The following is a 13123-nucleotide window of genomic DNA, read 5'->3' on the forward strand; positions in this document are numbered from 1 at the left end:
GAAGGAACTATGCCTTTGCAAGGTCAGAAAGATGGAAGGAAGAAAAAAATAGAAAAGCAAACAAAAGTAGTTCTTTTAGGGTTTTTAAAATTCCTTTTTCCTTCTTTTTTCTTTTTAAAGATCAAACTCCAGGAAAGGGAAAAAATTATGTAATTTGAACTTTCAAAGAAAAGTTGAGAAAATAAAACCATCTCTTGGTTTGGATGTTAAAAAGGTTATAAGGAATTTGCCCTCCTCTCTTTCTCAGGTATTCACTTAATGTTCTCAAGATGTCACTGTAGAAGAAATAGTACATTCTGTCTATAGACATCCTCGTGATACCGGGAGACAGTCCCAGAAACCAGGGCCATAAACATGTACAATGAGAAGCTTTTCCATTAGCATGATCATATATTTTTAAAGGTATATCTCAAAGCATTTATTGTTTAGTTTATAAAAAGGTTGAAGCTATAGAAGAGAGAAAATTAAATAAAGGCAAGTTTGGAAGATTCATTTTGGCAGAAAGGCAAGATAAAGAATTTTCATAACTTGGGCTCACTGAGTTTTCCCCTAGGTCTTGCACATTTAGGTCCCTAAATAGAACACACAATAAAAGCACACAAACAAACCAAAAAAACCCCTCTCTATCACATGGCAGATCGATTAAAGGATTCCCAGTGAAATTTAAATTATTTTTTTAGAGTTTTGCTTATTTAATGGGCAGTTTTTTTGTGAATAAGAACAACAAGAAAACAAAAACTTCATTAGTGAAGACTTAGAGTCAACTGAACAGCAAGGCTTCCAGGACAACCAGATTCTATTCTGTGTTCCTCACCACTGTTATCTTGCCTAATGCTATCACCTCGGGATACTTGTATTTCCACTGTTTATCTCTAGATCATCTGACAATCTCTTTTATTTTTTCCTGAAGAAACAGTAGTTTTTCAAAGGTTCAACCAGGATTAAGCAACTGGCAACATGGCAAAGTCCAGACAGATGAATTAAAAGCATCAGTCTAGCAGTTACAATATTTACTGCCTCATTAGTTGAAAGAAGCAAATGTTTCACAAAGATAATCCATCAAATAATACAAGCTTTATTCTTAGGTTAGATTTATAGTCAGTCTACCTGGAGACGCTCCTAGCATTTTAATTTTGTGTTAAAAGTAGAGAATTGTTAGTACCATGGTAGTGGAATGGATTCAGTGCCATTAGAACAAAGACAGCAAAGTGATCATTAAAACTGACTACATCCGTAGAGATGAAAGCAAAGGCTAGTATATACCACACATGCCTTTCAGATTCATCCCAGTAAAAACAATCCTTGGTTTCCATTTAGATCATTTAAAAATGGAACTGTTGCTATTTCTCTCATGTGTAAGAAGTTCTCTTGCACAATAACAGAATGATACTAAGCAGTGAGGCTAGACATCCTTTGTGACACAAGTCAAAGACTGACATTTAAAAAAAAAATAGCTACAGATTAATCTGACCTGGTTCATTCTTATCCAAAGAACAAAAAACAATCATTACTTTTATTTTCAATTCCACTATCTCATGCTTCCAAGTATTTGTTATTTCAGCAGCATCTTTTATATCTTGCAAAGCATTTCTCAACCCGCTGTGATTGCTAACTTGGAGCTCAAACCATTGAAGTAGGAAAAAAAAAAAAAAGCTAACAAAAACAAAAGCCCCATGCTCTCACTGCAAATTGTGTCTTCTGGGAAAGGCTATCAAACTATTAATATTTCAATAACTGGATGTCAGAGACGTCTACACTTTTAGAGATAGTTTTTCTCTCTATGAAAAGACTGCATTGCATGAAAAAAAGAGGCAGAAATATAAAATAAATATATTTTCCTGAGCACAAATGTCAAATGGTGGTAAAAATGCACTGTCACTTCTTTTTCTAGCTAAGTCTTTCCAGCTTACCTGTGGTATCACTCCAAAGGCTTTCCTCCACTGTTGCAAAGTTATTGAATTCCAAGACACACCATCTATTTGGATTTCTCCTTCAGTGTTCAGCAGTCTCAAAAAAGCCGATAACAAAGTACTCTTCCCTGATCCAGTTCTTCCCAAGAGGCCCACCTAGAATATAAGTGATAGAATTACTCCTGTGGCATACAGATACCCTACCTTAAATGGAATCTGGTATTATACTTCAAAATAAACCCTTATGGAACTGGGGTTTGTTTGTTTGTTTGTTTTCAATCATCACCAGGGGCAGATTTTTCACTTATTCCCACCTTTTAGTACACCCCCAGTTCTGACCAATATTGATCTGGAGCAAAAGAACCCCGTAACAGAAACTGGCTGTAAGGAATTGGACCGCTGATGCTGGCTTCACTTATTACTGACCTTTATTAACGGCAAAAAGGTTGAAAATACTCATTTTGTATCAAGGAAAAGCAAAGACACAGTGTCTTAATGCACATCATTTCTAAGGGTGGGCTCAAGCCAGAAGCAGATACAATAGCTTGATCTAGTTCCAAACATGAATAGAAGTTCAAAACTTAAAAAATCTGAAACAGTTTCAACATTTAGATACTGTCCTTAATAAATTAAGCAAGCACCAAGTTCAGGCGTGACAATAAACCAGACTAAGTTCAGTGAAATCAATGTTTCCAGAGAAGGCCAGTTGGACCTCGCTACTCCTCCCAAATTCTTATATCTACTCTGATGGACAAGAAGAGGATTTGGGGAAGAAAAAAAAAGAGTAATTAGAAAAAGAAAAAAACTACCGTTGTTACCTAAAGACCATGAGAGGGTAGTAGGGAAGTGGGAACTCCATGTATTGCAGGGGAAGAGCAGGTGCAGCAGGTGACTCACAGAGAGCCCGACTCTTCTCTTATGTCAGCTCAGATCCAGCACATGGAGGAAGGTGCTTTGAGTGGAACCAAATATCCCTGCAGTCGTTAACTGAATACTGAATACACTGACCAACATTTAGTGGCACTAAGTAGACGTTCATTTTTTTTCCTCTTACAGTATTCCTATTTCTTTATTATTTAGCTTTTTTTACAGGAGAGCTGAGCAAATGGTCTTTTAGAATAGTGCTTTTCACACTATCTGTGGTAAAGGACAGTTATTTATTTATTTAGTTAGTTTCCAATTCACTACAAATCAGTATTTTAAAAAATAGATAATAAAAATGAATTTCTAAATGCTTATGTCATCACAAACCAGTAACAGTTTGTAAACCAGAATCAGTTTATGGACCACAATAAATACTTTAGAGCATACAACAACAACAACAACTAATAATAATAATAATAATAATAATAATAATAATAATAATTTATTAAACACTTATTAGGAACCTGGTAATAAACTAGGCTTTTGGGATAAACTAGTAAATAATAATGACACAACTGTCTTTCTTCCATAAGAGCTTTCTAATGGGACTTTCACAAATGTTTGTTCTCTGAGACAACTAAGAAAATCAGACAAACCAAATGTTATACACAACACCCTTTTAAGGTTCTTCACAGTACTAACCACAATCAGTAATTATTTTATTAATTCTTTCCTTGATTATTGCTTGTTTTAACCCAAGAATATAAGTTCTTCAAAGGTAAGGATTGAGAGGCAATTTGTAAATCTTTTGTCTAGCTTTAAAGATTTTAGCTATTGCTCTAATTTCTTGATATTATTAAACTACCGGTATTACAGTATGTTTGACATGTTTTTCAATAGCAAGGAATCTTATTGGTTCATACCTAACAAAGTCTTCTTGTTGTTTATATAATTGGCACCTAATGATTCTTTTCCGGGGTTTGTTTTTCCAGGCTTCTCAGTGATCTGTTGCATAAGCCAGAGTACTTCCCGCAAATAAGCTTTTAAGATCTACCCTATTCCAAGTCAGTGTTTTCTAGTAACTTCAATGCACCTCCTCTCTGAGAATTTTGGATCAAGATAAGTCAAAATATTATGTGGAGAGTTAAACAGTGTTAGATTTGGTGCTAGCTATAATTGCATTGTACCATGAATAGAACACTCATAGTACATTCATTTCAGAGTAACTGATTCATCATTTTAATATTGTAACAGACTGAAACCTGTTGTAATCATTTTTCATCTCCTTGTTGTCTCTAGAAATCAAGATGCCAAATCAAATGAAATTTAGATCTCGAAAGTGATAATAACTGTACCTTATATATGTTGACATATCTCTTTTATTAACATAATTCTTAATGTAAATTCTTGAGAATATGTTCTTCAGGAAGCCGGAATTATAAGTTACTGAATAATTCAGCTACTTCATACCCATTTTTATCAAGACAGAATTCCGTAAGTATTTAACAAATCAAGTAGGCATTTAGGCGCTCATGCTGCTATGATCTGAACCTTTAATATTGTTTGAATTATCTCTGGCATCCCAGTAGTGTGAAGATATTATAAATGGAAAAGGCAGGTAAGCTCATCCCAAAACATGGATCTTGAAGTACTATTAAATATTCATTTAATCAGAGGACTGTCCAGTACTGTGATATATACAGTATAATATCTGAGGCATTTTGATAAGTCCAGGTTTCTCATGAAAGAGCTGGCTCCAAATTAAAATGTCGGCCTGCATTTTGTGAGGAAAAGTTATGGAAAAAAGGAAGAGATATTCTAGTTGGGGGAAGTCGACCTGGATATTAAAATTTAGCTAAATAAATAAATAAACTACTTGAGATTGGAAAAGAATAGTTTTTTAAAGTAAAAATTGTAAATATTTGCTACATTTCTCATGCATTGAAAATAAAATTTAAAGTGCAGTTTCTATGAACTAAAGGCCTAAATTAAGAGCAAAGAAACTAATGGAACATCTTTTCCCTAAGGCAATTGCTATGGACATAGCGTTTTAATATGAACATTGAATAATGTTACTGTATAAAATATTATTTTCATCTTTGCACCATGCTATGGGTTGAATATTTGTGTCTTTCCCAAATTCACAGTTGAAATCCTAACCCCAATGTGATGGTATTAGGCAGTAGGGTCTTTGGGAAGTATTTAGGTCAAAAGAGTGGAGCCCTTATAAATGGAATTAGTGCCTTTATTAAGAGGTCCCAGAAAAGTCTCTTACCTCTTCCACCATGTGAGATTACAGTGAGAAGACAGAAGTCTATGAGAAATCTGCCAGTGCCATGATCTTAGACTTACTAGTTTTCAGAATTATGAGAAATGAATTTGTTATTTATAAGCTACCCAGCCCATGATATCTTGTTATAGCAGCCTGAATGGACTCTGACACATCATATAACTAAGAACACTGAAGTCCATTAAAAATCAGACAAAAATGCCCATTTAAGTCCTTTTCAATTTTTTTTTTTTTCAAGAAGATGGATTAGACTACTGCTGAGCTTGCAGGATTTCTGGATAATCAAAATAGTATACTAAATTTAAGTCTACTTCTTAATTCTGCATGCAAGAATTATGTCTGGGGCATCCTGTTCCAGTTTGCAAGATGATGTTACTAGTTTTAAGGGCAAGGGAGAGAAATGACATTCTTAAGAGAGCCACTCAGAGAAACATTTTAATAATCAATTGCTACTCTAATCAATCATATGACCTAGATGTAGTTATGTCATTCATTAATTCATGAATTTAACATATAGTAAGCTTGGCAATGTGCTAAGCAAAGGAATAAAAAGATAAAAAACAGGACTTCCAGCTTCTGCTCTGGCATATAAGGAACTTAGATGTTATCACTCCATCATAATAACAGGTTAAAAGCTGAGAAAAATAAAAAATCAAAATGCTTCTTACATCTGTCAGAGCATAAATTCACAAAGTAAACCACAGCCATGAAAAACAGAGAGACAGACACGTAGATACAGAGAATCACAACTTAAGGAAGCAGAAACCCACAATCAGAAAACTCCACAGAAACCAAGGTAGAAAATCCTAACCGATAACTGACACATTGCTGGAGGTTCAGTGTGGACAAGTCTGAGAGTAAAAAACAACAAGGAGACCATTCATAAGGGGGCCCACACTTTTTTTGAGTATTACCTTCAGGAGCTTAAAAAGATTCATCATGTCACAATGAAGAACACAGAAACATTGCTTGGTGCGTCCAGCAGGAGGAGGGGGAAAGCAAAAATTCTGCAATATTCCAGAGCTTTCTGTTCTTCTTAACAAGGACTCCCTCAAGAGAAAAGATTTTAGCAGAGCCTAATGATTTTTAGAAGCTAACTGATCTAAGGAAGGGAAATACCTAAATTCAGGCCACACTAGCTATCCTGTTACACCTAAGGGGGACAAAAATCTGAGAGTACTTGGGAAGTTCCCACTCAAGGTCACATGCTTACTAAAAGACCAAGACCTAATCCTGGAACTATAGTACACTACCCTTTCCCCCAAAATTTATACCACTAAAGGCCTAATTATTAGAATTCTTTTTATCCAGTAAATTGTGTCCACCTTTCAACCAAAAAATTACAAGACATACTAAAAAGGCAAAAAACACAGTTAGAAGAGACAGAACAAGCATCAGAACCAGATTGTGTTAAAAATAATAGTAACAATGTATCCATATATGCCAGAAATGTTGGAATTATCAACCTGGGAATTTAAAACAACTATGAATAATATGCTAAGGGATCTAATGAAAAAAGTGAGAACAGATGGATAATATTAGAAGAAAAATGGGTATTCTAATGAAGAATCAAAAACAAATGCTAGAGATTAAAAAAAAAACTACTGTCACAGAAATGAAGAATGACTTTGATGGTTTCATTAGTAGACTGAACATGCCTGAGGAAAGAATCTCAGCTTGAAGACAATTAAAACCTCCACACAAAAAAGCAGAGAAAAAAATACTTAAAAAAAAATAACAGATATCTAAGAACTGTGGAATAACACAAAAGACATGATATCTGTAATGAGAATATCAGAAGGAGAAGAAAGAGAGAAACAAAATAAATATTTCAAGAAATAATGACTGAGAACTTCCCCAAAATTAATGTTAAAAACTACACCACAGGCATAGGAAGCTCAGAGTACACCAAGCACAACAAGTGCCAAAAAACTACTTGCAGGCATATCATAGTCGAACTACAGAAAATCAGAGAGAAGGAAAAATTCTTGAAGCAAGCCAAAGGGCAAAAAACATCTTACGTATAGAAGAACAAAAATAAAAATTAAATCCAACTATTCTGCATAAAATATGCAGGCAAAAAGAGTGGAGTGAAATATTTACAGTGTTCAGAGAAAAAAAATCCACCAACCTAGAATTCTGTTCCCTGTCAAAATAAGAAATAGAGACTTTCTTAAACAAATATTGAGAGATTTTGATGCCAGTAAAACAGCTTTGCAAAATATGTTTTAAAAAGTTCTTTCGAGAGAAGAAAAATGATTTAAGTCAGAAACTCAGATATACAGAAAGGAAGAATATCAGAGAATAAATAAGTGAAGATAAAATAAAAAAATTATTTTTCTTATTCTTAATTGATCCGACAGATAATAGTGTGTTCAAAATTATAGTAACAATGTATTTAATTACATATGTTTATATATATGCTTCTGTATAAGTAAAATTAATGGCAGCAATAATACGAGAAACAAGAGGGAGGAACTGGGAATATTTTGTTATAATGACATACTTGAAGTAACTGGGAAGCATTATAAAGTTATTTAAAGGTGACATGAATTAGTTGAAAATGTATATTACAAATTCTAGATCAAGCACAAAAAATTTTTTTAAAGAAGTATAATTTATATGATGAGAGGAAAGAAAATGGAGTCATAAAATGTTCAATTAACATTGCAAAAATGAGAGAAGTGCATAGAGATTAAAAGACACATATAGATTAAAAGTATGGGATAGTGTTAAAACTAATCAAAGAAAGCTAGGCAGCTAAATTAATTTCACATAGAGCAGACATCAGAGCAAGGAAAATTATCAGGGACAAAGAGGAGTATTACATAATGCAAAGGGGTTCAATCCTCCAAGACATAATAATCCTTAATGTGTATTTGCTTAACAACAGAGTATCAAAATACATGAGGCAAAAACTGACAGAACCGCAAAGAAAAATAGATGAATCCACTATTATAACTGGAGACTTCAATACTCCTCTATCAAAAATGGACAGATACGACAGTCAGAAAATCAGCAAGAATGTAGTTGAACTCTCCAGAATGATTAATCAACTGGATATAATTGACACGTATAGACTACTTTATCCAACAGCAACAAAATACACATTATTCTCAAGCTCACAGAGAACATTCACCAAAATAGATGACATTATGGACCATAAAACTCACCTTAACAAATTTAAAAGAGCAGAAATCTTACAATGTCTTCCCTCAGACCATAAAGGAATTAAACTAGAAATCAATAACAGAAAGATAGCTGGAAAATCCAAATACATGGAGATTAAACAACACATGGGTCAAAGAAGAAAACAAGAGAAATTTAAAATTTCAAAAAAATAGAAATTAAGATATAATTTATCAACCTTTGTGGCATGCAGCAAAAGGAGCACATAAATTTATAGCATTAAATGCATAAATTAGAAAAGGAATATCTAAAATTGATTGTCTAAGTTTCTGCCTTAGAAAACTAGAAAAAGAAGAGCTAATTAATTCTAAAGGACAACGAGAAATAATAAAAATTAGAGTAGAATCAACTAATTTAATTGAAAACAAGAAATCATTGGAGAAAAATCAATGAAACCAAATGCTGATGCTTTGAAAAGATCAATAAAATCAATAAGCTTCTAGTCAGGCTAACTAAGTAAGAGAGTGACACAAATTACTAATATAAGAAATGAAAGAGAGAACATCATTACATATCTCATTGTTGAAAGAATAATAAATACTACGAACAACTCTATGTCTACTACTTTGATAATCTAGATGAAATGGACCAATTCCTTGAACGACACAATCTGCCAAAACTCACACAAGAAACAGACAATCTGAATAGGCATATATCTTTTAAATAAATTGAATCAATAATTAATATCTTCCAAATCAGAAATTCTCACTGGTGAATTCTTCCGAACATTTAAAGTAAAATTTCCATCAATTCACTATACTACAGTCTCTCCCAGAAGATAAAAGCAGTGGGAATGCTTCCTAACTCATTTCATGAGGCTAGCATTGACATAATACCAAAACCAGTCAAAGACATTAGAGACCAATACTTCTCATGAACATAGATACTAAAATCTGAAAAATGTTAGTATATAGATTCTAACAACATATAAAGAGAATTATATACCACAACCAAGTGGGATTTATCCTAGATATGCAAGGTTGGTTCAAAATTTTAAAACCAATTAATATAATCTATCATATCAATGGGATCAATAAGAAAATCACAGGATCATATCAATAGATGCAGAATTCATTTGATAAAATCCAATGTCAATTCCTGATAAAAACTCTCAGTAAACTACGAATAGAGAAGGGCTTTCTCAACTTGATAAAGACATCTACAAAACCCTATAGGTAACATCATACTTAAGGGTGAGAAACACAAAGCTTTCTTGTTAAGATCAGGAACAAGGCAAAGAGGTCCCCTCTCATCACTCCTTTTCAACATTATACTGAAAGTCCTAGATAATGCAATAAGAAAAATAAAAGAAAATAAAGGCATACCTATTGGAAGGAAGAAATATAGCTGCCTTTATGCACATGTGACATTGTGTAAAATCCAGAAGAATCAACAATAAAACTATTGGAAATAAGTGATTATAGCAAAGTTGCAGAATACAAGGTTAACATACAAAAATTAGTTGTTTTCTACACAGCAGCAATGAACAAGGAGAATTTGAAATTCAAAACACATTACCATTTATATTAGCATCCCCTCCCCAAAATGATATACTTTGATATAAATCTAAGAAAATATATACAAGATTTAGATGAGAAAAACTACAAAATTTTGATGAATCAAAGAAAAATGAAATAAATGGAAAGATATTTCATGTTCATAGACAAGGAGACTCAATACTGTTAAGATGCTGGTTCTTTCCAACTTTATAGATCCAATGCCATCCCAATCAAAATCTCAGAAAGTCATTTTGTAGATCTGACAAATTGATTTTGAAGTCTATTTGGAGATGCAAAAGACCCTGAATAGTCAACACAATATCGAAGGAGAAGAACGAAGTCGAAGGACTAACAGTACTCAACTTCCATGACTTCGATTATAGTTGACTTAAAAGATTAAGGCTATATAATATGAACACCTTCAGTTTCTCAATTCTTTGCTCAATGTTTCTAACTCCACTTCTCTCTTTTCCTTCTGTTTTGAACAAAAACATATTCCTTTAGAGTAAAAAGTCAAATTTCTCCATGTAGCCATCCTCTTAGATGGATATTCTTACTTCTTCTTTTCCACCACAGACATTGGTTTTCTAGACAGCTTCTCACTTCAGTACTCATCCCTTCAATAACCCTTTGCAGTTGAATTTCTACACTCATTCCTCTACACTGGATGAACTCAAGGATTCTCACCCTTGGGCGGGCATGCACCAATTCTACCTGGAAGGTGTGATAAAGAAAGACCACTGTCCCCACCCCAAAGTTGTTTTTTTTTTTTTTTTTCAATAGGGCTGGCTGGGGCTCAATAATACGCATTTCTTACAAATTCTCAAATGATGCAGATGATGCTGGTCTGGGGAACACACTCTGAGAACCACTGCTCTTGAAGATGATCAAATACCACTTAGTAGCAAAGTCTATTAGGATTCTGAGCTGTTAACTTCCTTTATTGCTTTGGTGCTTAAGCTTTATAATCTCCATCATCGTGTCCAACCTTGTTTCTCATTATATCCTTTATGCCCTCCCTGATCTGACTGAAACAGTAATTGTTCTCTGTACATGCTCCATGTCTCATGATATTACTTTCTGCCTATAGCACTTTTCTTCACCTTCCTTTACTGGTTCAAATACACAATTAAAGTCTCAGTCTCATTCCAAATGCCACTTCCTGTGGGAAACTTTCCCTGAATAGCCCAATTACCAGCCAATGAACACTAACTGCTTCGTCTTCCGAATTACCTTAGCATTTTACCTGTATATCTTTTATTGAAGGGTATAATGAAGGTCTTTTTGGACTCTAAAGCTTATATAGTTTAGAGGGGGAGCTTCTTTCTAAAATAAAGATTAAAATTATAAGTACAAAATTAGGAACAGGGCCTTGGAAGGGGTTCAGACAAGTGAAGTTCCCTGAAACTTATGCTTTGTTGTCTTCACAATGAATCTGCCTCAGCTCTTACTGGATCTCACACTTCTCTTTTTAGACTGTCATCTTCTGGAACAGATTAATATTCTCTCTCTCTCTCTCTCTCTCCCCGCCCCCTGCCCCCTCACCCCTCTCCCTTATTCTGCTCATTTTCTTCTTTTAAGAAAAGCAGTGGCAACTTGTGGGGGGAAAAAACTATGAAGTTAGACATACCCGGGTTTAAGACCCCTGCTACTTCACTCACTTAATTGAACTTCCTGCTACTTCACTCACTTATTTGAACTTAAGTTTCTTCCACTGGGCACAAAGAGGGTAATAATATCTACCTTTGCAGTTATAATCAGATCAAATGTGATAGCAAATAAAGATCTTTATAAAGTGCTTATGTCATGACAAGCACTCAATAAACATTAGTCTCCCTCTTTGAATGGCAAGATCCATAGTTTTATGTAATTTTTAATTCCTCAGCAGCACCCAGAAAGTGTCTTGCAAAGAACAGTTACTGACTACACATGGCCTGTTTTCTAGAAATAGGTTCAGAGAAAATGAAATGCCTGAGTGTACTGTTTCTTCCTCATTTTATAGGGTCTCTGATTACTACTCTCACATCAGGGGAATGAGGACTCTGCAAACTCTGTCACTCTACCAGGATTTGGCTGAATTTAATTGCATGGGCAAGTGAGCACTGGTAAAGCTAAGGGATGAAAGGATATCAGGAGGTAGGAAAGCAAATCATTTACCACAGTTTTTCACCCTAGTTTATATCAATCTATTTGTTTCTATTGTTTATAACTTGATGACAGCACTGTAGGCATCCATTTCTGGTGACCCCAGGGGGGCATTCACTGATGTGTAAAGCAAAAGAGAATAATTAATTACGCTTTTCGCAGTTTCACGGAGGAGTGAAGGCATTAATTTTACATAGTTCCAAAGCATAAATCTAACATTTCTCTGAGTTCAAAACAAAGCAAAAATGTCAAAAATCACAGAGATTTCATCAGGGTTGTGATGTAACACAAACATCCAGGGGCAAATTCAACCTAAAAATCCTAATTCTTTCCTTTAATGTCCATTTAAAATTGTTTTCTCTCAAAAAAAAAAAAGAAAAGAAAAGAAAAAAGAAAAAAAGAAAAAAGTCCTATTCTTTATAATGTAATATAAAGAAATACAATAGCTAATTTTAATAGTATGTGAATTTATTTATCTCAACTGTAAGACTGAAAAGGTGTCAAAATTTCTAGTGTAGCATTTTAAGCCTTTTAGCATGGTATGCAGAGACTTTTTGCTCATTCTATACTTTTTAACAGAACTTTATCCAGTACATTAAATTATCAAATATTCCTAAGCCCATGAGTAAAACCAAGTGATAACAGTCTCTTCCTATGCAGTGATAGTCATGGTGGCCTAAGAAAATACTGACCATTATCTCAATAGTTAAAAAATCTCTATTTAAAATTAAAACACGAAGACGTGATGTTTTTAAATTCAGCTTTCATAAGAAATGGCTCTCCTGTATTCTTTTTAATTTTATTAAATTTTGTATTTTATCTCGATTTAAAAAAAAATCAAAACAAAATAATACACCTGTGTAGACTTCTAGAATGGCCCAGAATATGGGATTTGAAGATAATATTAAACCACATTTATAGAGCATAATATGGGGAGAATGACCATCTCTTTCTCCATGAATCAATTCCAGAATCAGTATATTTGAGTACCTTTTAGGTGTTCAGTCCAGTGTTGGGATCTATAAGGAATGCTTCAAAATAACGCACAGTTATTTTTGCTTATTAAATAATAATTTTGCTAAGTAAATTATTTGCTAAGTAAAAATAATAAAATTTTGCTAAGTAAATTAATTAAAATATCTCGATGAAAACTCCAACTAAACAAATGAACTGAAAAAATGCTAAGAAAAAATTACCACTTCTTTTACAGAGAGTAAATTATGTAA

At 33.6% G+C, this 13123-nt stretch overlaps 1 protein-coding gene across 1 annotated transcript in view; it reads right to left on the bottom strand.

The window, feature by feature from the left end:
• The window catches only part of CFTR (cystic fibrosis transmembrane conductance regulator), a 127908-nt gene that overhangs the window by 18614 nt on the left and 96171 nt on the right, over positions 1-13123 (bottom strand). The window contains exon 23 of the mRNA XM_023525607.1: positions 1911-2066. Within this exon, the coding sequence (XP_023381375.1) occupies positions 1911-2066 (156 nt within the window). The remainder of the gene's footprint in view (positions 1-1910; positions 2067-13123) is intronic.

The sequence above is a fragment of the Pteropus vampyrus genome, unplaced genomic scaffold (assembly GCF_000151845.1).
Source record: "Pteropus vampyrus isolate Shadow unplaced genomic scaffold, Pvam_2.0 Scaffold580, whole genome shotgun sequence".
Classification (NCBI taxonomy): domain Eukaryota; kingdom Metazoa; phylum Chordata; class Mammalia; order Chiroptera; family Pteropodidae; genus Pteropus; species Pteropus vampyrus.